Consider the following 26,843-nt stretch of genomic DNA (forward strand, 5'->3'; position numbering starts at 1 on the left):
ATTATGTAAGCCAGGGGACCTCCAACAGGCACTTTATGCATCACCAATAACTCACCAGGTCCCTGCATTCATGGATCCAATTTTAATGAGTCTTTGCTCTTAACTTATCACTCTTTCATCACTCTTTCATAAGACAACAAAGTGAAGGGAAAGGAAAAATGAAAGTAAATCATCGCTGAACTACCAGGGATCTTTCAAGTGATGAGAAGCAGTGGAATATGTTCCTGGGAGAGATGGCATCACACTACAAGGAATCAAACAAAATTTCCACTGTAACTAGGGACCACACACAGGAACAGGCCCCATGCGCCTTCAACAGAGCCTCAGGAGTGTGTGTCAAAACACTTTACTTTAGCAATATTTCTATGTGGTTTTATACTGATAGAATTGCAAAGATCTCCACCAAGGTTGGTGGGATCTGTACCTGCTAAGAAAGGTCTTAAAATTTCCAAGAAGCAGCTCTTACACCTCACTGCATGAAGCCGAGGAAGTATCAGCCTCAGGTACAAAGCTGCCTTAACATTTTTGTTTCTTTGTCTTGGCAAGCTAGGAAGTACCTTCCAAATGCTCTTGTTAATAGTCAAGGCAACTAAGCCATGCAGCTGGCACACCTAGCTAGGGAGAAGAACTAGCCAAGACTGCTCTATTTCTCTAGAGACAGGTCACAACTTAAGATAACAGAGTTTACCTACTACCTCACAGAGTTTGCATTCTTGCATTCTGCAGTCAGGGCTCCCATTTCTCCAGTGGTGAAGGATAACACTGGTTCTGTTTCATCACTTTGTTACAAGGTCATGCTGTGCCCTTTAGGGCTCCCAATTCATATCCAGATAATAAAGGTAGTATAAGTAGAAATTCTGTGTCATGCTTGATGGTAACACGATTTTCATAGCTTTTTATCAATAAAGGTGGAGGGCCTCCTAACTTACTCCCGTTAAATTGCATCTGGCTTATTCATAATATCACTCCCCCATATAAGACCAAAAATTTCATCACGGAACATGATCCCTCTTCACCCCTATACAGGTGAAAATGAATGATTAACTGGATCTTGGTGGAACATTAAAAAAAAGGTTATAGCATGTATTATCTTCTGTTGCACAAAGCAGTTGAAGATCCGAGATTTGCCTACTGTTTTTAGTTCTTGTGCTACTGAAACACAGAGGAAACAGGCTACTTTCATCACAAGTTTTTCTTAGCACCAGTATTTTTCCTTATGACAAGGAATCGTTTAAATATTAAGGGTATGTTAAAAGATACCGGTAACTCAGAAGCTAGAACTTCTAGAAAAGGTAGTATAGGAATCAATTTAACATGATCAAGCATAAAATAAATGCTGATGCCACAGGTGAATATAACTTCCAGCAGAAACATGGCACTACCCTGCAATCAGATGCCATGCACTCTGCTCATAAGAGTAGTGGAATAATGAAAGACCCACATAACACCCAGCAGTGTTCACAGTTTTGCAACTCCTATTAACGTCCCTTCCTATATTACATTATAAGCCTCTCTTTCCAGAGACCTAAAAAATGAGGCTTCCTCACTCAAGGAAACTGCCAACAGAACAGAAACATTCTTAAATTCTCAAACTACTAGTTTGTGTGGCTAGCTCAAAACTGCTGTGCAAGTGACCTTGGTCATTGATAATAACCACCCTCACCCATATATATTCCTATACAAACTTAACTGACAGATCTTTAAAGCTGATGCAGCGGAGGGATCTTTTATACACATGTGGTGGTTGTGTAAACATGCCCAAGAATATTGGGAGATGGTCTATGAGATAAAAAAGATCTTCAAAATTACATTCCCCCCAAAACCTGAAGCCTTCTTATTGGCTATAATTGGCAAAGAGATACCAATGAAGGCACGTAATCTATTATGTTGTGCAACAGCAGCCAGAATAGTATATGCTAGAAATTGGGATGAAAGAGGAATTCCTACAAAAGAACAATGGCTGCATAAACTGACAGAATTTGCAGAATTAGCAAATATGACACCCAAAATAAGGAACCAGAACAAACAGACTAGGCTTTGGGGAGTATTTAAAAAGATACAATACCAAAATCAATTTTCAAGTAGTGGCAACCTTCTGAGCAACAGCTAACTACAACCAAGGAATGAAAGAGGAAGGGGTAAAGTAACTGATAGGCAGAAAAAAGGTATATCTAGAATGCCTTGGAGTGTTAGGTTGGGAAGTCTGTATAGAAACAATGTATGATAGGAAAACGATGTGTAATCAGAAAACTGGAAAAACATTACAAAATAAAAATTAAAGCTGATGCAGTTAATTATTTCCCTGAGCAGAAGCAAGATTACCAAAGGAAAATTTACCAAATGAAGATGTTTTATGGATGCTATCCCAGCAGCAGCACAGCTCCTGCTCCTCCCTGCATTGCTCTGAGGAAGCAAAGGGGAGGCCACCTTTCCCAGGAGGAACACCTGAGCTCAGAGTGGGGCACAGAGGAGAGAGAAGTGTGCTGTCTCCACATTAGTAGCAGCAAAACAATGAATGTATGGGAAAGGGTTGTGCTAGTTCTGTGAACAGTTGTCTTCCTCCAAACTTTCTCAACTGCTCAGTCAACCCTCATGTTTCATTACGTCAGGATTCTCCCAGTTTCATGACCCTTCCTAAGCATGCACTTTATCTGCTCCCCTTCTGATGTGCCTGTGCCCCTGCTTGAAGTTCCATATTTGAAAATGAAATAAGGCAACATTCATACAGCAATGTAAGTATGTTTGTGTACTTTTTAGTAAGGGCAAGGGCAAGGTATCTGACTTCTCTTCGTTAAATCTACACAGAAGAGGATCCCCCCCCCCCAATCTTCAGACATCTATTCAACTTGGCTGGTCACTTATGGAAAATACTGGGATTTTATCTTATCTCAAGGTACAGAAAGTGCATTCTTTGAACTGCAACAAGATTTCAGCATCACAAAATCAATTAATATGTAAACTCCCAAGAAAGCACACGCACACACACCCTTTTCAGAAAGTAACACTCAAGCCAAAAATAGAAACACACAGACCCAAGTTTTAGATATTGTTAGCATGTATCAGGAGCAGATTTCAAATATTCTCAAACACTAAACACCTAAGAGAGGCAGCAATGATTAGCATGGGAAGAGCAGCTGTCACCAATCTGTAGTGACAGCTTTAAGCAGCTACTAGCTTCCCAACTTACCATCTTCCTTTTCCTTTCTGCAATCTGCTCCTCTGATTCCATTTCTACTTCATTGCTAATAGGAGTTTTTTCTTCTATATCATCAATAAAATCTGGCTCCTGAAAGATGGAAATGACTGCTTTACAGAAGCTCTACTACTACTACTGCTGCTGCTATAACCGAGGGAACTCCAAATACTGTATGACACTTATGCTGCAATTCTATACTCACTTACCTGGGAGCAAGTCCTACTGAATTCAGTAGGGCTTACTTCTGAGTAGACATGTATATAGAATTGTACCATAAAAAGCCTCACATCACCACTGCCAAAGCAGCCAACCAAATAGCCATAATAACATGCAAAAGCAACAATTCAAACTTTCATACATAGAAATAAATATCCAGTGACTAAAAGCATCTTTTTTACCAACTAAAGAAATAACCAAATATGTTTTAGTACTAATTTGTATGAACACATGCAAGCTAGTACAGTCAGACAAGTGTCCTGAATCTGTCAGCTGCTTTAACAATAAAAAAGAAACAAGGATTTAATGTAGGCAGTTTTGCCTCCGAAATTGGCATGACAAACTTTCTTTGGGTTACTTCTAGTTAATAATATATATGCAACTTTACTAATCCACAAATAATCTAGTTTATTTAAAAAATAATTTGTTCCTTTACAGTACAATCCCATACATGTCTACTCAGAAGTAAAGTCCCATTGAAACCAGTATGGCATACTCCCAAGTGTGTCTAGGACTGCATGTCTAGTATGTGCATAAAATTGCCTACTGAAAAATTTCTCTTTTATCACAGAGTAGTCAATAATACTAGCTGCTGAATCCTTTAAAAAAGTTTTTAAGTACTTGATGTGATGAATCAAAAGCAGGTTTTCAGACACGTAAAGCCAATTTTCACAACTACTAGATGTTTTAAGGGTGCAGAAAATGATTACAAATACAAGATAATCCTGACGGGAATATTACTTGGGGCACAGATGACCACTCTTCATTACAGTGCTGTGACTGAGGTACAAGGCTTCCCAAAAGTTGAAAATATATGAGTGAACCCCCCCCCCAAAAAAACCCAGTACAACTGCCAAAACACAATTTCATTTTGCTCTGTGTTATGCTGTGGAATTCTGACCATTTCAGCAGCAGTTGAAATACCTTCCTCTCTTACCTCCCAGTTTAAAAAAACACTGTCTACAACATTTTAATCAGTAGCATTTAAAAGAAAGGCAAGAGGATTTCAGGTGTCTTGGGAGATTGTGCACTGATCTGCATGGCTCCCAACAGCTCCCTTTATGTTCCCCTTTAGTCTATCTCAGATTTGGTGTGGAATGGAGGGAGAAAAAATAAATGTGTTAAAACAGAAAATGAATCTCATGTCCCAACTAGACGTGTGACTTAAAAATAAAATTAACAGTGATCTTACTCTAGAATGATTTCTAGAGGACTATGGCAGTGTTGTGTTCTATACAGTAGGTTTTCCTGACATGCACATAGTCTCCCAAGGATTTTGGGTTTGAAGGAAGCTTAAAAACCAGTCTAAACTTTTTTTTAAAAAAAATGTGGGACACTGAATATCTCTGACAGCTGCCACAGAATAGCTAGTATACCCATGTGGCAAGAGAACGGCTCCTATTTAATAGATATGTGCAGATATGCCCTAAACAAAACAATGGTAACTTGACACTGCAGATCAGTATCTGTAAGGAATCATATGCTGTGCCTTGCGAGGAAAATGGAAAAGCAACAAGTACAACTAATGATCGCTTCAAATTCATCTAATCCTCAAGCTACACATCATGCTCCTGCTCCATTCCTTAGGTGGAACTGAATTTTGAGCCATGTCCAAGGTAAGAAACAATACTGTGCAAACAACCCCTCCTGCATTTGCCAATCTATCACATAAATGCTTTGTAAGGATTTTTTTTTAAAGTTAACATCCTATGACCTATGTGACGCAAATAATGTTATTTCTTTTCAACAGCTGCTTGTATCATGAGTGGGGAACCTGTGGCCTTCTAGATGTTTCTGCACTATGATTCCCACCATCCCTAACCATTAGCTGTGTAGGCTGGGGCTCATGGGAGTTGGAGTCCATCATTTGGAGAGGCCACAGTTCGCTACCCTTGTGTTATATCTGAACTATGAAATATAAATGCTATCAGCCTACAAACCCTGGTAAGATCCTGGATCCCAGGAGCAATAAAAGCTCTTATTCCAATGTACATGGCGATGATATAATTTGGTATTCAACACAGTTGTCCCTAGGACACAAACCTTCACTTAGGGCTGCTTCCTGTACTATGCATTTATGCAATAGGAAATTATTCATATATGCCAATTATATGACTGAAATCTTCTTTAAAAATGCATTTGCAGACAGATTAAGAAATATATAAACTTAGGAAAATGTATTTTTAAAAATTAATTAATTAGGAATTTATATGAATAGCAGTAAGCCGCTAGAAAATGATCCTGGGATCCCAAGGCACAGCATGATGTTCTTACATTTGTGATCTGCAAAAGTATTCAAAGATTCTGATGCAGTTCAACAAGTTAATTTTTTAAAAATTCAAGATGAGGTATCTTCTACAAAGCCATCCAATTAAAATAACCCCGCCCCCATGCCCCAAGCCAGCAGTTCCTTGAAGGTTTGGGAGTTTTATATTTGCATATGGCTTATCGGCCCACAAAATCTGTGCTCTTGGGAGTTGCCCCAACCACCACCCTGAAGGAAATGGGAAGTTTCAGAGTCATGTGTTTAATTTTAAACATGCTGCAATACCTGATTATTTGAGATTGATAGCCTTAGGGGAGAAAGCTTTCTCTGTCTGTTGTCTGGAAACTTTGTTTTGGTGGCTGCTCCTTCACAATCCAAGGTGATGTTCTGGTTTTGAGTCTCCTTCTCTTTTGAAGCATCCCTCTCTTTTCTGCCCTTTTTTCTTCTAGTTTCATATCCAGTATTTATGTTTTCTGTTGGTTCAGAGCCTCGCTTAAGTACTGGGCATTCAGGATTTTCTTTCAAACAAGCACAGTCCACTTTGTATTTGCTAAAAATAAAAAAACAAAAACAAACGAAATATGGAAAAACTTTGCAAAAAATATTTGCACAGTACTGCTTTCTATGCAGCCTGATCCTCTGTAGGCTTACTCTGAATTAAACTCTGCAATATTCGGTGGAAACATAATCGTACCAGCAACATTCATAACTAGTGCATGTCTGATCCTGCAATTCTAATGTGAAATGAATCACAGCAACGCCAGATTCTCTGATAAACTGTGGGGTTTAAGACCACTGCATTTTAATGGCATCCTATTATTGTAATCTTTAAAAATGTAAATGAAAGGAGACCACTTGATTAACAATAACAAACCGATTTCATATCTGACAACCCAGCCTTAATATTTGGTGCCCAACCTAACTTACCAATTTCCATAATCAAAATCGAATGCAATAGTTATTTCTGTTCCCTTTGGAATGTTTTGGATGGAGTAGATATAAAGATGAATGGTTCCATCTTCAATGGCATGTCTAACCTAAACACAGAAAAATAACATATTTATACAGTTTTTAATATATTTGGAAACAAAAATTGTTGACTTTTTCCACCGAAGTACTTTAATCAGCTATTGTTTCTTTGGTAAAGCCTCTGTTCAGAAACACTCAACTGAAATAGTAATCATTACTATCAATTTATGTAAATTATAAAGATATATATATAGCCCATTCCATTGTTTACAGACAAATTTACAGTATTCTAAGAAATTTCTTTAGACTTTGCACATGAATCTAGGAAAACAATTTTCTGGATATAGTGGGATGTTGCAAAAATCATGTATCACTTTAAAGTGGTTGCTTTCTATATCCTAGTGCATAGATCAAAATAGCATATTTTGTCCCACATATGCAAAATCTGTCCAGGTCAGGTCCTTTAAGTTAAAAAATGTAAAACAGACCTTCTGTTTCCACATCCTTACAAATACAATTAAGTGGAGGCATAATGGATGAGGATTTTAACTAAGTAATATGTATTCCACTTTTAGACTTAATTGGAGAATCCTGAAAATAGCACCTTTGAAAATATTTACTGTATAACACTTTATGATTACAAAGGCATACTCTGAAGTGACAGCAGCCCACCCCAAGGAAAGCAAGCTTAAACTTGCTTCATTTTCCTTCTTTCTATCATTTTGCAATTTCCAAACTTCTCACTTAATTTTGAAAGTTGACTAGGGTGAAAGATTTCCAGAAATCTGACATTCTGATTTATGAAACTAGGTGTTTTGGCTTTACCCTCTTCCCGTCTCAAAGGTTCAGTTCCGTTTTTAATGGAACCATAAACCACAGATTTAGTTACAATTCTCACTCCCGTATCAGTCAATGATGCACCCCAACTTTTCAGATGCAAAGCGATTACTTTCCCTGTAAAAGTAAAGGACCCCTGACAGTTAAGTCCAGTCGCGAACAACTCTGGGTTTGCGGCGCTCATCTCGTTTTACAGGCCAAGGGAGGTGGCATTTGTCCGCAGACCGTCTTTCTGGGTCATGTGGCCAGCATGACTAAGCCGCTTCTGGCGAAAACAGAGCAGCACACGGAAACGCCGTTTACCTTCCCACCACAGCAGTACCTATTTATCTACTTGCACTATGGCATGATTTCGAATTGCTAGGTTGGCAGGAGCAGGGACTGAGCCACCAACCTTCCGATCGGCAAGCCCTAGTAGGCTCTGTGGTTTACACCACAGCACCACCCGCGTCCCATTACTTTCCCTGTAGTACATGCCAAAGCTCTACTTGTTTTAATGAACTACTACATAAGTGATCTGGATCCAAAGTTAATTAACACTTAAGAGATGAAAAACTGTCCTTGTCTTAATTTTACTAGCAACAATAATGTTCTGGAACTTGATGTTGAATATATTCACTGATTTTTTTTAATTTATTGAGCTGCTATTTCATTACCAGAAAACATATATACACAGTCAAATTGTATTCTCCCTCCCTCAGCAAAAGATTTACTATGAAATATTTTAAAACTTGCAAGCCTACCTCAGCATTGGGTGTACAAGAACGTCTGATGAATCGAGCTTCATTCCCAAAGGTTCTTGCATCTACACACATTTCTAGCCCATGGAATTTAGAATAGAATAGAACAAATGGGTATGGCCTAAAGGAGTAAAAAAAAAACCAGCAAAGACATATCACCACTGTCACGTATACAATTAGTTTTTCAAACATTTGGAAAATACTGAAAAAATAGGGATATAGTTTCTATGGGTAGATTCAGCTACAGTGAGGGGGGAAAGTATTTGATTCCCCTGCTAAATTTGCCCGTTTGCCCTCTGACGAAGAAACGACCAGTCCATAATTTTAATGGTAGGTTTATTGTAGCTGTGAGAGACAGAATAACAACAGGAAAAACCCCCAGAAACCCAGAAGACAAAAGTCAGAGATTGATGTGCATTATAATGAGTGAAATCAGTATTTGATTCCTTTGCAAAAGATGACTTATTACTTGGCGGCAAAACCCCTGTTGGCAATTACAAAGGTCAGACGTTTCTTGTAGGTGGCCACCAGGTTTGCACACATCTCAGGAGGTATTTCGTCCCACTCCTCTTTGCAGATCCTCTCCAAGTCAGTAAGATTTCAAAGCTGATGTGTAACTACTCAAACCTTCAGCTCCCTCCACAGATTTTTGATGGGATTAAGATTTGGAGACTGGCTAGGCTACTCCAGGACCTTAATGTGCTTCTTCTTGAGCCACTCCTTTGTTCCCTTGGCCGTGTGTTTTGGGTCATTGTCATGCTGGAATACCCATCCTCGACCCATTTTCAATGCTCTGGTTGAGGGAAGGAGGTGCTCACCCCAGATTTGATGACACATGGTCCCGTCCATCGTCCCTTCGATGTGATGAAGGTGTATTGCCCCCTTAGCAGAAAAACACCCCCAAAGCATATGTCCCCCTCTATGTTTGACGGCGGGGATGGTGTTCTTGGGGTCATAGGCAGCATTCCTCCTCCTCCAAACACGGTGAGTTGAGTTGATGCCAAAGAGCTCGATTTTGGCCTCATCTGACCACAACACTTTCACCCAGCTCTCCTCTGGGTCCTTCAGGTGTGCATTGGCAAACTGCAGACGGGCCTGTACATGTGCTGTCTTGAGCAAGGGGACCTTGTGGGCTCAGCAAGATCTCAGTCCTTCATGGCATAGTGTGTTACCAACTGTTTTCAGGGTGACTATGGTCCCAGCTGCCCTGAGATCATTGACAAGTTCCCCCCGTGTAGTTCTGGGCTGCCTCATCACCGTTCTCCTGATCATTGCAACTCCACAATATGAGATCTTGCATGGAGCCCCAGACTGAGGGAGGTTGACAGTTATTTTGTGTTTCTTCCATTTGCGAATTATTGCACCAACTGTTGTCACCTTCTTACCAAGCTGCTTGGCAATAGTCTTGTAGCCCAGTCCAGCCCTGTGCAAGTCTACAATCTTGTCCCTGACATCCTTGGACAGCTCTTTGGTCTTGGTCATGGTGGCTACATTGGAATCTGCTGGAATGATTGCTTCTGTCGACAGGTGTCTTTTGTACAGGTACTGTAATGAGCTGGGATTACAGGTAAGACCTCTCCCTTACAGCAGGTGCTTCTAATCTCAGCTTGTAACATTCAGTGAAGATACCAGGTAGCCTGACATCTGGCTGGTTGATAGGGGATCAAATACTATTTCACTCATTATAATGCACATCAATCTCTGACTTTTGTCTTCTGGGTTTCTGGGGGTTTTCCTGTTGTTATTCTGTCTCTCACAGCTACAATAAACCTACCATTAAAATTATGGACTGGTCATTTCTTCGTCAGGGGGCAAACGGGCAAATTTAGCAGGAGATCAAATACTTTTTTACCTCACTATAACTGTCAACAATAGTGAATTCCCATAAAAGGACTTCCCCCACTCTCGTCACCCTGCTGCACCCCTAAAATTGGGTTGGGCTTTGTGGGAAGCCCCAGAACAGCGTATATGAGGAGGAAAAGAGTTTTCCATTGGGAAAGCAGAAATGCTTCTGCTGATGGCATGTTTGCAATAGCACAATGTTGAATTTCTCCTGTGTTTCAAGATGTTAACTGATACTTTCTCCCTCTTTGACTGCAATCCTATGCAGATTTGAAGTAAGTCCTACTGAACAAAGAAGGACTTCCTTCTGAGTAAACAAGCTTCATTTCCAGCTGGTAGAAACAAAAATTATTGCATCAGGTACACAAATTTCTTTTTAGATTCACTATGCAACTACAAGGATTTCCCATAATTAAAATTGGCATGATGTTGCCTTGATCTTAAAGCTGGCTTGATCTTTTAATTAAATGTTCTTAAAATAGTGGCCCTATTTAGCCATGCTGTACTGATTGCAACAAGAGTCCCATACTTCCAGAAATTTCCTGGTCATCATCCAAGATATAATCAGACACCCAGAAGTAGAAAGAGGGTATTTGATGGGGACAATTCATTTCCTTGGCAAAGTCTATTAGAGAATATTAATGACACAAGCTTGCTTTCACACTAACTCAAATTGCCATATTTAGGATTCTTCTTTTTTCTCTTAGGTCAGACTGGCTGTTAACCCTTGGTGGGATCTTTCTTTTTCTTTTCAGATTTCCTGTGAATATTTGAATACCTCATCTGGAATTGTTTTTACTGAATGGTTTCCTTTTCCTGCAGGTACTTATGATGCTAGGTAGCTTGCTGGCTTGTGCTCTTTATTTGTAAAAGGTAAAGGTAAGATAAAGGACCCCAGATGGTCAAGTCCAGTCAAAGATGACTATGGGGTGCAGTGCTCATCTCGCTTTCAGGCCGAGGGAGCCGGCGTTTGTCCACAGACAGCTTTCCGGGTCATGTGGCCAGCATGACTAAACTGCTTCTGGTGCAATGGAACACTGTGATAGAAGCCAGAGCGCATGGAAACACTGTTTACCTTCCTGCTGCAGCAGTACCTATTTATCTACTTGCACTGCCATGCTTTTGAATTGCTAGGTTGGCAGGAGTTGGGAACAGAGCAATGAGAGCTCACTCCATCACAGGGATTCAAACCGCCAACCTTCTTTTTGGCAAGCCCAAGAGGCTCAGTGGTTTAGACCACAGTGCCATCCACGTCCCGCATCTTTATTTGTAGCAGACTATCAACTTGATGAGGAAGGCCAATATGGTAAAGACAGAAACGCTTTAGAAGAAGAAGCGAAAGTAGATAAGAGTCAGAGATTTGAAAGGAGGCAGTTTTGGAGCTCCGTTTACCTTTTGCGTCCCCACTTTTAGCCGTTAGGCTTTCAAACATTAGATTTCCACTAGGACATTGTTTTATACAGACTGCTTAAACCCCAGGCAGGGGAAGAAAATCACTATTATAGAGCATCCTAAATGTGTGTGGCATTGTAAAGGAGGAATAATGAAGCCACTTCCCGCTGGACAAGGGAAGAAAACTTTGTGTATTCCTACATGCTTGAATGCTAGTTACAGGAAGATGTGCCTGTTTAAATAGACAAAAAACAATGTAACATGTCAAGACTGTAGGCAAATACCAAGACTCCCCCATTAAGGGCTTTTCTAAGTGTATGAGACCCACAAGGGAACTGTGTTAATCCCTGGGAGGAACACTGCCAGCCCATGCAATATGGCACACTAGGGGGCATTGAGGGTCCCTGGTGCCAATTCTTCTTCTCTGAAGTAACCTTTCCTTCCTAGCTTGTTTAGTGTTAAAGCGCAACATTAACTAGGCAAAACAAAATAAAAAATTCCTTCCAGTAGCACCTTAGAGACCAACTAAGTTTGTTCTTGGTATGAGCTTTTGTGTGCATGCACACTTCTTCAGATACCATCTGGTCTCTAAGGTGCTACTGGAAGGATTTTTTTTTGTTTGTTTTGACTACGGCAGACCAACATGGCTACCTACCGGTAACATTAACTAGGCTATTACTCAGTTTCTTCTGAACAGTCATTATCATCTTGAAAGGGGAGAGCTATATGGCAAAAGACAAGGGGATTATATAAGGGTACCAGGCAAAAAGAAGAAGAATGAATGAAGTAAACTGAAAGAGGAAGGCTCAGAAGATGGCAGCCAGCTGAAGTCTAATGACAAAGAACTGAAGTGAGAAACACGGAAAAGACTGGGTGAGGCAAAACTATGCTATGCAGAGCCTGTCACAACACTGGGGCAACATTGTCAAAGGGATGTACTAACTCTGCAATCCTGTGTCAGCCAACTCAGAAGGAAGCCCCACTGAGTTCAATGGAGCTTACTTCCAAGGCAGTATGTACAGGATAGCAGCCCAAGTGAGCAATGTTAGCCACTGAATTTTCAAAGGCAAGTGACGCAGTTGCATTCTCAGGACAATAAAAATGCAAGATTTGCCAGAAGCCGAGAGAAAAACAAAAGAATAACTGTAGGATCATAGGTAATTAAAGTTAGATTTTAAAGAAAAGTACCTCTTAAAGAAATATCCATTAGCTTCAAATTGTTCTCTCAGCATGAACTTTCCTCGATATTCAATAATAAGTGCATCTGGAGGCAAGTCTTTGGCAGCTTTTAGAATTTTCTTGTTTTTTTGAATATAGCTCTAGAAGAAGAAAAGAAAAACGTAAGAAATCTAATTAAACTGATTGCATTAGTGCTATTAAGAAACCAGATTATAACATACAACTTTAAGGAGCAACTTGGTAATTTCAATGATATTCTTTCGTTTTAAAAGCTAATTGACTTTATTCCTACCATTAAGATTCAGTATTATATTTATGTAGACATTTTACATTTTGGGAAAAACAACAACACCACAGTATTTAAAAAATGAAAACCAATACATGTCTTTCAAAGTATATTAGGGAACCCCTTCCTCAAAAGATGTTTCAAACCCTCTGGTTAAAAAGGCCAGAAACTGGTGTGCAGAAGTAATGACAACACATGAAATATGCAGTCTCTTCTATAATCTGCTGGCAAGAGCAGAAGGACAGATGCCAAGTAAGAGGCATTTTGATGAAAATGTCAACATGCTGATTTCTAGGAAAAGGAAACTTCTGGTGCATTTCAACAGCCTCAGGGGGAATACACCTTTCTAAGCAAAATCTTACTGTACTCTTGACACAACAACTAAGGAACTCACACCTCTTGTAATTGTGTCACTTCTGAGCAAAAGAGAATTGGCCTATATCTAGGCGAAGGTCTCTGCAAGCAGGGACATTCCTCCAAGGAGTGCGTCACGTGCGCCATGCTGATGCTAGAGGGAAAGAAGCAAAGATGCTTCTTATTACAAGATCTGAGAATGTAACTTTTCCTTTATGTTTAGTCTCTCTCTAACAACATTAATTTATCAAACAGCTTGCAGATTCCTTCCATAGGCTGCATGACAGGTGGCTGATGGTGCCATTTTGTAGTCTACTCTCTCTTGCAACTTATTGACAAATTATTTGCTCAGGGTTTGGGGAAAATACCACATGAGATTTTCAAGGTGGATTAACCTAACATCTAGGTGGTACAAAAGGCAACAGCCTCTGCTAGGGACAGGAACTTTCTAGTCAGTTCTTAAGTGGCTGCCATTGCTAAACCACAAGCACACAATGAATGGAACAACTATACATTATTAGGTGATGTGACTATCTCCATGTTTGCCATTGATCAAACAATGCACTTTTTAAGTGTAATGGTACAGAGTACAAAGTATACAAAGTGCCTCCTTATTTGCCAGTATGTGTAAAGAATGGGGTGCTGGAAAAATGGGAAACATTGGGATATTTACAGTACCTAACAGATCACAGTAGTTTACATTTTACTTTTTGTTTATATTGGAAATAGTTGTCCTTGCTAGTTAAATTAGACGGTGCACTTTTCTTTATAAGGATTTAATGGCCAGATGTGTACTGATAATCAGCACAACAGAGGATTTAGAAATTGCTTCCTCAGGCTAAATGTTCAGTAGATGCAGTAAAGCGCCAATTTGTATCATTTTAAAGTATTAATATTCTCTCTGAATGGAAGTTGTAATGATATATAAAAGGGGTATTTTACTTTAAGAAATTAGTATTTGTACTGTACTTGAACATTTTTCTATAATACCTAGATGTTTAAAAGACAGAGTCTGTGCTCCTTTTTGCTTTTAAAAGATGTGTACAAAAAATTAAGAATAGGGAAAACAGTTTCTACATTTTATTTTTACTAAGAGTCAAACTGGATCTTCCAAGACCACACAAGATGATTTGGCTAATTGCATTACCAAGAGTAAACATTGTATCAAAGAGGAAATGGAAGCTGTTCAAATTGAGTCAGATCTATGGACATTGTTTTGTTATTTTCCTGTACACACCATTAAACCCGTTTTTCTGAATAAAGAAGTGGAATGCCCAGGACACCAAGGCAAATAACCCTACTTATGAGTTGGCATATTTGACTAAATAACCTTAACTACCTTTCCATAATAGTAACAATATTTTTTCATCAAAAGTTAACTCGTGGCAGTTTTTCTCTTTTCATAAACATAATTTGTTCCATTCTGTAACTGGCAAATTGGATACATAAAAACACGTTTAGGAAGAAATATGCTTTTGCCTGCATTACTTACTTAAAATTTTGGTTGAAGTGACAGTAACTGTACTGCATCAGAATACAGATGTAAAGTTCCACTGAGATTAACAGTGGAGGAGAGGAGAGTAAAAATTTGAAGTTGAGGCAAATGTAATCATTAAACTGCTTCCCAAGACATAAAAATACAAAAATGCATAGCAAAGTTACCCACTAGGTAACAGCAACCAAAAGAGTCTATTTTCTCCTATTTACATTTAAATTGTTAATAAAGTTAAGGGAAACCATGTCGATGTATCTAACAGCAGCCCTAAAAACTGGCACTGAATCAAAGACTGTCTGAACTCCCTCCTGGCACAAAGAAGCTCATTCCAGAACCATCTTTGTATTGTATAGCTACATACTGAATGTCATCCATAACTGTAAATGTGTATCTTAGTGCTCTACACAGTGGGCACACTGGAGATACCACTACCTGCTTTTTGGGGATCCTCCTTTCTACTAACCACAGTCCAGCCTATTCAGCAAGGTTCCCTTACCCTCTGGAGAAGCTTTTGTGGGGTAGCTGGCAAAGGAAGGAATGGGTTTTAGCTGACGTTGCAGCTGTTCTGCGGGTAGACTTGAGTAATGTAGATTATCATGAATTGCTAACATTGTTTAAAAACAAATTTTAACAGGAAAGCTGCAAAATATACACCTGCAGTAGTGATCTGACAGTTAAATTCAAAATGTTGAAAATTGATGGTCATAACTGGTAACCTAGTCCTCATTAACTGTTGAGTACTTCAGAATGTAAAATCAATAAACAAGGAGGTTTTCCTATACTAAAAATACAGGAGATGTGGTATCAACATATTGAACTATGTTTCTGCTTAGAGAAATGCAAAACGTGCTATGTTATAATTATAAAAGACTGGTGTTGCGTTGAACGTATTTTCATTTACCTCTACTGGAGGTTTGAAGACTGAGTTGCTGGTGATCACTTCTTTTTTGTCATCTCCGTTTCCTAATCTCAAAGCTATTCTTTGTGCCTCTCTTTGAACACCTTCGCTGTACTGGTTGTTGTTTGCTTCTTCATAACGGTCCATCCATGCCTTGATTTTAGTTTCCCATCCAAAGTTGGAACTTTCAGAAGGATCAATCTCCGGAGCTGAGCCCTAAATTACAGTTAAGATATATAAAATTAGACGAGATGTCTGGTATGAAACTAAAACTCTGCAGCCAAATAATTAGCTAATCAATTTGTAAATTGATCAAATGTGTAAAAAAATCATAGTAACAGTCCCCCACCAACAGCTTTAACAGGCCACTGGTTGTTTAATTGCTAAAGGCGTGGATAAAGAGGATTGTTTTTGTCTGGCACTTAAAGACATGTAATGATGGCACCAAGTAAGCCTCTCTGGGGAGAGCAGTCCACAGTCGGAGAGCCACCACAGAAAAGGCCCTTTCTCTTGTTGCCACCATCCGAACCTCTCGGGGAGTGGAGCCTTGGATGACAAGTCCAGGGTAACAGTTCAGATGGATAGAACAGACAATGTTGTACCAACATAACTTCTGAATGTTGAGTTCAGTATGCATCTGTATGAAGAAATTAGCTATATAAATCCCCATGTTACTCAGTTAAGGAACAGCAAGTCAGCTTACAAAGCTTAGTGGCTAATTTGGCTAATTTGACACTCAGGTCTTAAGGTGTCTTAAACAAATATGGACATTGCTAAACAGAAACCAAAGCTGACTGCCTTAGTTTCACTTGCCACCTGCACCATGGTGAGCATTCTGTTGCCTTCTGGGTGCACTGGCTGGCATGGGATTGTGTTGAACTATTTTATGGTGGTTCCCAGGGGATAGATTCCTGTTGGATTCCTTGGATACTGACTTCTCTCGGTGTTCTATTGTCACTCAAGGCAGTTTAACATCGACAGAAAACTGCTGGGAGAGGTTGTTAGGAGATAAGAGTGCAATGCCATTAGTATTTGGCTAGAGCTTAACTTTAATTCTCCTTTTCACCTAGTCCTAGGTTGTGGACGTGAATTTCAATCAAAGTCAGCAAAGGACTGGATGATGGCAAACAGACTGACATTTAATCCAGGCAAGACAGAGGTGCTCCGGATCAGTTAAGAATGTCAATCTAGGAATAGGAGTTTAATGCTTACTGCATGGGGTATCACTCCTCGAAAAGTCAAATTCACAATCTGGGAGTGCTCCTAGGTCCCACTTTGAGCTTGGACGTCCAAGTGACAGTGGCAACCAGGAATGCTTCTGCTCAGTTTATGCTGGTGCATCAGCAGTGTCCATTCTAGAAAATCAAGTATGGCCATGGTGAAACATGCCTTCCTTCCATCGCATTTGCTCTGCTGTAATAATGATGTCCAAGAGCGTCTAGTAACTGCAGCTGATCCAGAATGTGGTGGCCAAATTGTTGACTGGTGCTAAGTATCAGAAGCATGCAACTACTTTGTTAATAGCCTCAAATTTGTTTCTGGGCCCAACTAAACGTGCTGGAATAACCTTTAAAGTCCTTTACTGTTTAGGATGAGGATACTGTCATGCCTAGACAAGACATGGAGTCTTCTGGAAGGCAAACCAGGCATCCCACATGTCAACAACCCCAAGAATCACAGGGCCCCCTGAAACAGGGTTTGAGCACTTCAGTACTCAAATTTCATTCCTTGGAAGGCCCACCTTCTACTGGGCTTTGCTGCAAGGTGAAAACCTTCCTTTTTAAAGAAAGCATTTTGTCACAGAAGCTGCCTGAGGCTTATTAGTATGCTTTTTAGCTATCTTCTGGATATTTTGCTGCTGTAACTGTGTTGTAGGGACATTTGTTGTTATTTTATTTGCTGCTTGCTTTTATACAGTTTTTATTACTGTTTTAGTGCTTTCATTAATCTTGACTCAGATTCACCACTTTGAGCATTACTTTTTCAAAGGCAGGAATTGTGAACCAGCCCCCTGACTCTTCTGAATCCCCTATAATGAACAAAATGGATGACAAATTTATGGTTCGTTGTACGGAACCAAACAACAGCAAAAATTTAGCACAAAGGTTTTACCTTTACTCTTGAAGACTTCCTAGAACCTTCACGAAAAGCCTGTAATATAATTTAAAATGTCAGCTTGTATGAGTATTTAAAATTTATACACACACACACACACACCTCTGGAGAAAAAGAGATCACTGTTCATTTCACAAAAATCTTTTTATGTTGCAGAAAAGAAAATGTTGTTTGTGAAAACAAACCCAGAAGTTTTCCTTCACCTATGTGCTTTTTAACCAGTAGCACAAAACATTCAATGCTGTGTTCTATATGACTACTTCAACTTTATTATAGACTGGGGGGAGGGAGGGAGATGCCCACCAAATTATGGAATTGTGTGTGGTGTAATTTAGGAGCCAGCCCCAGTTTCTCTTCCACCTTTCTTTCCTGGGTCTTGAATACCACCTTCTTTTTGCTGTTCTTTTTGCCATGGGTGTTGCCTCTCTATACTTTCTTATCTCAATAGTCTTCTGTCCCTGCTTCCTCCTGAAGGAAGCACTGTTTGGGGAAGTTTTTAATGTTTGATGTTTTATTGTATTTTTTATATTTTGTTGGAAGCTGCCCAGAGTGGCTGGGGAAACCCAGCCAGATGGGTGGGGAATAAATACTCTGCAATAGCTCTCTATGTTACTGAGATGCCTCTGAATTCTCCAGACCCCAATGGAGAATGATCATGTGCTCCTTCAAGAGCAGTGACTCCAGAATTTCAAATAGAAAGAAAAATTTTCAAACACAATGAACCTCCAAAAAGGTAACGAGAAATTGAAAATTGAATTAACTTACCTTTTTACATTTTGCGATGTTTTGTTCTTTCTCCCCACTTTTTTTCCGTTTCTTATCTGTGACCTTGGTAACTCGTGTAGCAGTCAGAGTAATTGTAGTTGGTGTGTGTTGAAAAGCAGTATATAGTTCTACAGGAACTTCATCGCCACTTTCTGTTGCGCTGGTATCCCCATCTTTAAAAAGAAAAAGGAAGCCAGGAAATTTATCTTATAAAACTGATTCCAATACTAAATGCATGTCCCTGAATTGCTAAAAGTATTTACATACAATTACCACATTTATGGAAATAATAATATGGAAATGGTAATAAAATTGGTAACTAAATGACAGTAAAATTTATATTTACATGCTCAGGTTTTTGGGGAACACCACACCAGTTTTGCATTAAATTACTCAAGTAATCTAATTAACTTAGGGGAGCTTATGTTTTTCCAAAAGTATTACAAGATTTCTAAAGGCATTAAATCAAATCAAAGCTTGGATAAGAAATTCATTTATTTATATTTGCTTAATCCACAATGTACAACATAATGAAATACATATTTGGTTGCAAGAAGGGTTTTATACTCAGTGTGCTTCAATTTGTCAGTATAATTTGTCAGAAAAAAATTGAATACAAAAATGATGACACAAATTGACCTTGAGAAGCATTTCAGTAATAATAAATAAGGATTAATAAGACTAAAACCATTCCTGGAAATATTATGTGAAAACTGTTAAGTTAGCTAATAAGCCTTTTCTGAAGTGGGTGGTATTTTTTCTGGCCTGGTATCCACCTGAAGCACTGTTTTATTCACAATCCAAAAGAGCCATCTAGAATAGGCAACGAAATGACATCCACAGCTGCAGCGTTTGGTGCTGAAGCCTTTGCAACCAAGCAAGCAAGTCACTAACCTCTTCTAAACACTGGTTGCTTCACAGACTGTGGGAATGGTGGCAGTAAAAGCCAAACAGAAAGGCATGCAAGCACTGTTCCCTTTCATGTGTTTAAATGGCTGCTTGAGTCTCAAACATAAATATAGGTTTTATTTGTTCTCAAATTTCAGGCTAGATCACCTAACATGGCTTATCTCACCAAGTGAACTCTCAAAAATCCAACACTGATTAATTTTTTTCCTCCCCCATCCAAACAACTGTAACCATGTGTTCTCGACTTCTTTATGTCCACTTTGAACCTCTGGGAATCAAAGTAATCAAAATATGGTTAATAGTCTGTGGAAGAGCCTAACTACGAGCCCAGATTTTATCAACAATTAACAGAAAAAAATCAAGACACAGGGTGGCAAGAACACAAGAATACAAAAGATAAAAATCATGGACACCCAAAAGAAGGTTTTGGCTCACTTTTTGGTAAGATATCAGTCTTTTTGTTGACTGCAAAATAGAGAGTAGTCTGTCTCATAATCAAATCAACTATACCCTTTCCTTCATTCTTTTATAGAAATAGGGGTGAGAGGTATCTTTACTGTATTTTTATATATATATATATATATATATATATATATATATATATATATATATATATATATATATATAAAACATGCCTTCCTAGTTGTGACATATGAACCTAAGCTCACCGTTTCTCTCCAAACAAACGATGAGTAGGGGGCAATTTCTGTTCTTGGCTTACCATTTGTGGCCTCCTTAGAGAGAAACAAATAAGCTCAGGTTCACATGTATTAGCATGAGTAGAGGAGGCACTTAGTATTGGGGAATGTTAAACCATAAAAAGTGTGCAAACTGGAACCCTGAAAAAACATGAGTTTTTGTTGCAGGAGGGAAAAAAAACATTTTGGAAGTGTAGCAATAACACAAATTTTAGTCTGGCTAATTCCAAAAATTTTCATATGCATTTTTTAGTTAAAGGATTCTTAATGTCAAGAGAAACTAATTTTGCCTGGCATGCCATGTGCACCCGTTATCCTTTCTGGTTATTTATTTATATCCAACCTTTTCCTCCGAGGAGCTCAAGGTGACACACTCGGTTCTCCTCCTCCTCATTTAATCCTAACAACCTTATATCTGCTCCAAGGTATAATTCCTGATATAACATATTCAGTTGCCAGATCCTGGATGGTATGTGTCACACAGCAGGTCTAAAACAGAAGGTCTGGTTTACATGTTTTTACGTGTTTTTATCTTATGCTGGTCTACTACTACTTCTGCATTTGCCCTATTGCCTATCAAGCATGCTTTACTTATGTATGGAGATGCTGTCACCATATTCTGGTCTATGGCCATAATAAAGATTTGGATTGGAACCCTATGAGGTAGGTTAGGCTGAGAGGCATAGACTGGCCCAAGATCACCCAGTAAGGTTCATGGCCAAGTGCGGATTTGAACCCTGATCTCCCAGATCCAAGTACGACACTGGTTATTTTTCTTTAGAAAAATAACCACTGGCAGTAACTTGAACAGTGTAAGGCTGTAAATCTAAAGCAATGTGTCAGTAGCTTTTGGGAGAATCACTCACTAATTGTATCTCAGTTTAAGAACTTTGTTACTTACCTGACATATTTTCCCTTTTTCTACGCTGCAGCAACATTGCTCTCTCTTTATCTAAGTTCCTGTTGACAAAAAATAAGAAAATAAGAAATAAAAATGAATACATGTTACTCTGTTGCTGAAGCATCTAAACTTTCTGACAGATAGCTCCTACACATTAAATGGAATAATTAGAGATATAAAAAATGATTGTTTCCACTCACTGTTGTATGAAAATTCATTTTCAATATTCACAATAACGATTTAAATTCCCTAACAAGGAGTTCCCTGCCCTAGGAATTTTACAATTTAGTATAAAGCCCAGAATGAAACAGTTGTACCAAAACAAAGCAGAACTAAAACATTGCAGTCCCTTCCAGTATTCCAGTTTCATAGTTAAGAAGAGAAAGTGCTGAACCATTTAGCTAAGGGATTCTCCTGGCTCATAAATTCAGGGAAGAAATTATATAAATAAAATAAAGAATACTTTATTGTGAAAAGGGGTGAATTAAATAAGTGGCGAGAGTGAACAAGAGGGTGCTTTCAGCCATTCAACAAAAACTGTGCTGCAGAATGGCTGCTTCATTCAACCCCCAATTATTGTTATTGGAACTGTTTAAAACCCACCCTTCCAAGTGCCAGCAGCAATCAAATCCCTTTCTCACATGGATTGCATGTCTTTTTGCTATCCCAAGACAGAGGAAGGAGTCAGGTAACAAAACTATGCCTCAGATGAGATACCGAGCAATGGCAGATGATTGCCAATGGTTCCAATTCAGAGAACAGTAGTAGTAGAAAGCTACTTGTATGTTGTGCATTTGGGTATGCATTGCTGAAATACTATCACCTCCTGTGTGGAACTATAACAGTGTAATCCTGTTCATGACTGCTCAGGTCTTACTTATTCATGTCAATGGGTCTTACTTCCAAGTAAGTGGGTACAAGATTGCAGCTTTCCCCCCAACATCAGGCCCATATTTTTGCCCATTCAGCAGTTGACCTACATGCAAAAACCTTATTTCACATCTGCATTTGGACAACTGATTTTCTCATTTTATCAAATCTACTGTGATCTTCAATAATAGTTTCATGTAGTGATATAAGTATCTTTTAAAGATAGCAAGAATAGTCTTCATTCATTGAAAATGCAGTCACTATTATTTCCGCTAGGCAAAGGTACTTTTATAACCTATGGCAGGTAAGCCACCATTATCAGCTAATTCAATGAATTATTATTTCCAGGTTGTAGCCCAAGTCTATTATTTCTATTAATCCATTTCTATTAATGATTAATTTAGCAATACAGTTTAGGAATGTTAAACATTTACTTAAACAACATGAAGATGACCTGCAACAATCACTTCAACATTTGAGCTATGAATTTCAAACCTCATGCAAACAATAGGGATTTTTTAATTGACCACAGGCGACTTACCTAGGTTGACAACGTTCACACAGATATATGTCAGGAATATGCTGCCTGTCGATCCCCATGCAATCGATGTGCTGCCAAACACTTAAATGATTTAAAAAAATAGGATAGTGTTACTTTCGCAGGATATTTGAAGTTCACACAGCTTCCATCATTTCTCTTACACTGGATATACTGCTACAAGTTCTTTTCCCTAAAGCTCCATTATACTATCTGATCACTCACTTAATACACTGCTATATCAACATACCCTATTAGTCCACCTCAAACAATATTCAAAAATATGAAATATAAACATTCAAAAAGACAAGTCACTTCACTGTTGTGAACAAGATCAGCTGTGCATACGCACCTCTTTGGGTGACAGAATTTCCCCAACCAAACTCCAAAATGCTTTTTGAATTCTCCTTCATAAGAGCAGTTCATAAAGCAGTCTAGCAATCTTAAACAAATGCAGTTCCAAGGGACATTGCAGCCAAAATACACACTGCATTTTCCCCAGGGTTTGCAATTAAGCTGATGTCACATCTTGGTATATTTCCATGCACCCCTTTTAGTCATGTGTCGCCTCCTCAGACATGGCATTCATCTTGGCCCAGAAAACCCATCCAACAGTTGGTCAAGCTCATCATACCCAAGGCCTCCCTCTTACCCTTCTGCAGGGTTAACCATGACTTGTGAGCCGTGACCCTTCTTAGAATGACCCCCGCTTGCAGAAAGTCTTTGCTGGCTTGGCTGGTGTGTCACCTCCCCTCTCCATCCTGAAGGCAAAATGGCAGCTATCACAATAACAAAATGGTGACGGCTTCTCTTTCTCCCCTATTTGCATAATGCCCTACAATGCCTGTGAAGGGCCTGAGGAAGGAAATGGCTCTAAAGCAATTGGGGACAAGAAGGGCCGGTTTCAGTAGCACACGAGAAATATATTTAAGAATGTTTGCATATATGGCACTACTTTACCTGCATTTGTCACAACAGATCATATATCCATCATCATGTGTAAATCCACAAATGCACCTGGTTATATCAGTTCCATAGCTTCCATCCTCAGAAGTGCTGATAGTAGTAGCACTGGAGGTCTCATCAAAATTTGGAGCAGTATATATGCCTACTTCATTCTTGCTTATAAGAACTGATGGAGGAGGAGACGCTGGAGGTGTTGGAGGAGGGCGAGCACCATAGTTATGGTCCTGGAAAATGTTTAGAAGATAGATGGTTTTATATATATTACTTCTTTTCATGTGCTTACTCTAAAAGAATCAATGTACATATCGCTTTTTTCCATTCTTTTATAACTTTCATATAAACTTTTTTTCAAACTTTTGAAGCTCAAGCTACCTTAATGGGGATGTTAAAAAATAGATGACAAACTATCCTGCTTTTGAAAGGCACTAAGCATAAAATCAGTACCTGAAAACTAGTGTGATTACTTATGTACTGGAGAGATCTGCTACAACTGGTTTTGTTACCAGAAGTAGTTAATTTCTATTCACATGATTTTGGTATACACCTTCAGCTGGGTGTGGCTGACTTTGAAGAGATCATAAGAGGATGGTTTAATGTATACACTAAAAGTATTTTCATTTAATTAATCTTCTACTATTCTTTAAACAGTGAACAAAGCACTGCTTTCCTCAAATTTCCACTGCGCACTAGGTTGTTGATATTCACATTTCATCTGAACAGCAAACATCTTTTTATTACTAATAACTTTATCTAGGAAAACTGTCAGGCATCACTAAGCATGGTACTAGTCAAGGCTCTTCATGCACACTCACATTCCCCAATCATGACATAATAAAGCAGATAAATTTATCTGAGCTGAATTTTAAAAAGGGCACTGACACAAAGCACACCTTGTTTCTCGGCACCGATACAGATTTCACCTAGCTAGAAGAAATGCCAGAATTCTTCAAAATGGAGTGAATTTCTCGTGAAGTGCATGACTTATCCTCTTTAACTAAAGGCATATTTCTATTTTATACGTGTATAGCAACTGTCCACAATTAGGTGCCATTTATCTACAGGAAGAAAAGCAAGCCTATTCATCACTCTGAAAATATTTAGATTGATCCCATTATCCTACACTGAAGGAACAGCTGACAGGATCAGGTGTATCAGTGTCAGTTATTGTTCTATGGTGCAGCACCTAGGGCCACATTACATCAAACACTGGTGCACATTGACACAATTGAGGCCTATTATTCTTGTGTGGGCGGGCAGAGTCCCCCAAACCCCAGGCGACCCCTGAGTGGAATAATGACACAAGACAACGTGCTATGGGGTTAAAATTGGCCACAACTTTATTAAGTTTCAGATGTAGGGAGACCTTGGCTCAGGCATTGGGCGTTTATCTTTCCCAGTCCCCAGCCGGGATCTGGGAGACATCAGGGTTATTCAGAATGTGTGGGGATTGAGCTGGCTCTGGAGAACATATGTTCAAGCAGAGAGCCTGCCCCCTGTTTCACTGCCGTCGCAGGGGGGGGGAGCAATGACAACCTCTCACTGTATAGCCAATGCCTCTTCCCCCAAGACCCCTTCAATGAGGAACCCTGGGATCACCGCCGCAAGGGGGGCGTGGGTCACCACTTCACCCCCCCCCAATTTAGGAAGATAGACTAAAGGATTCCACCCAAGGCCTGAATCCGCCAAAGTTGTGACGTTTTGCTACGGGAAAGTCAAAACCTGCCAATGCAGGAAAATTCCTTTCTGGCCCTTCAACAGCGAACCTGATGTAGCAGCGCCTGCATACCTGTGGAGAAGAGGTTAACCTGCAAAAGAAGACTTAACTGAGGGAGGGCAGGGTGGGAGAAGCTCTGGAGCCAACTGATGCTTCGCAGGTAAGATTCACCTTCTGTTGTGTGGGAAGGGCGGTCCCTCCCCTTACCTGGCCGATCCCCTGGCAACACCTCCCCAGGCGGGATTGGGCAATTGGCTGAGGTAGGCGGAGACCTCCAGGTATCCAGCCTGGGGAGGATGAAGCCAGCCCGAACTACCAGGAGCCACACTGGGGTCCGGGGGGCTGCACGCAACCATGCAAAAGGCGCCGCCCATTTGATGTGGGGAGAGGTGGTTGTTGTTGTTGTTGTTGTTGTTGTTGTTATTATTACCCTTCATCTTAGGATCACAGAGTGGTTTACAATTTAAAAGCACAAAAATACACACCATAGCAACAAATAAAAACAATTCCCCCACCCCAGTTTAAAAGGCCATAGATTGTTTAATTAAACAAAGGCCTGGGAGAAGCGAAATGTTTTTGCCTGACACCTAAAGATATGTAATGGAGCAATGTCACCCCCCATGGGGAGAGCATTCCACAAGCAGGGAGCCACCGCAGAAAAGGCCCATTCTTGTGCTGCCATCCTTCAGAACTGTCACAGAAGAGGCACACAGAGAAGGACCTCAAATGATGATTGGTCTAGTTCTGTTTGTATGGGTAGAGGGGATCCTTGAGGTATTGCAGTTATCAGCCACTTAAGGTTTTGTAGGTGAAAACAAGCATTTTGAATTGTGCCCTGAAGCTAATTGGTAGTCAGTACAATCAGGCTAAGATTGGTGTTATATGCTCAAACCATCTTGTCACTGCTCTTCTGCAGATGCAACTTTTGCCATCTCTTCCATTCTGCTGCACTTCCCCAAACCTCCCTAAAACCAGCTCTGGGGGGATCTTAAGGCATTGCACTCGTGAAAGTTTAGGTCTGGATGAAACCCATTTTGTTAAAAAAAAAAAAGACAATAATAAAGAGTGAATACAGTACAAGACTTCTAGTATCAGAACCACTCTACCATGTAAGTGTCATAATTTTGGCTGTTTTAGTGGAGGACTTCCCACAATAAGCCAGGAAAAATCAACCAAACAAGGCACATTTAAAGTTCTCTTTATTAGAAAGAACCTTGAAGAAATACTTTTTAAAAACAAAACTTACCGCATAAGGCAAACCAATATAACTGTGTGAATGATGAGAACTGCTGTTATATAGCTGGTGTGGATAACTGTTTGACTTCTCAACTACCACAGGGCTAGCTTCTACAGATTCAGGTCTGAAAAAACAAGACAAACATTAAGATTTCACTTTTGTTCCAAAGTGCTGAATATTTAGGTATTATGATAAAGGTAAAGAAGGAAATGTTTGTTGCTATGCTCCTGTCAAAAATAAATGCCTGGCAAGATGTCAGTAATAGCACTAATTTAAAGTTTCTGTAATGGTATGGATGTGCGCTATCAAGTGAATACTATCCATCTGAACAACACTGACAACAATGTTGTAAAACACAGAGGCACAAAAAAGATTACAAGGCAGGAGTACACAAGTATCAATAATTCTTATTGTTTCTGAGAACACATATGCAGCGTAGGAGTCTGCCCATATGCTGTTA

General features: G+C 39.5%; 1 protein-coding gene across 13 annotated transcripts in view; it reads right to left on the minus strand.

Annotated features, from left to right (window-relative positions):
• KMT2E (lysine methyltransferase 2E (inactive)) overlaps nt 1–26,843 on the minus strand; it is a 61,708-nt gene that overhangs the window by 14,743 nt on the left and 20,122 nt on the right. For 10 of the 13 annotated variants that reach the window (XM_033162171.1, XM_033162170.1, XM_033162163.1 and 7 more), the window contains 12 exons: nt 26,393–26,507; nt 23,427–23,656; nt 22,470–22,550; nt 21,059–21,117; nt 18,551–18,723; nt 17,783–17,821; nt 15,674–15,886; nt 12,647–12,777; nt 8,228–8,345; nt 6,606–6,715; nt 5,964–6,228; nt 3,188–3,286 (listed from right to left, as the gene is read on the minus strand). In XM_033162171.1, coding sequence (XP_033018062.1) covers nt 3,188–3,286; nt 5,964–6,228; nt 6,606–6,715; nt 8,228–8,345; nt 12,647–12,777; nt 15,674–15,886; nt 17,783–17,821; nt 18,551–18,723; nt 21,059–21,117; nt 22,470–22,550; nt 23,427–23,656; nt 26,393–26,507 — 1,633 coding nt within the window. Of the gene's footprint in view, nt 1–3,187; nt 3,287–5,963; nt 6,229–6,605; nt 6,716–8,227; nt 8,346–12,646; nt 12,778–13,319; nt 13,432–15,673; nt 15,887–17,782; nt 17,822–18,550; nt 18,724–21,058; nt 21,118–22,469; nt 22,551–23,118; nt 23,228–23,426; nt 23,657–26,392; nt 26,508–26,843 lie in introns of those variants that run through there. The other 3 variants (XM_033162173.1, XM_033162172.1, XM_033162175.1) reach the window with 3 other exon arrangements.

Source organism: Lacerta agilis, chromosome 10 (assembly GCF_009819535.1).
Source record: "Lacerta agilis isolate rLacAgi1 chromosome 10, rLacAgi1.pri, whole genome shotgun sequence".
Taxonomy (NCBI): Eukaryota; Metazoa; Chordata; class Lepidosauria; order Squamata; family Lacertidae; genus Lacerta; species Lacerta agilis.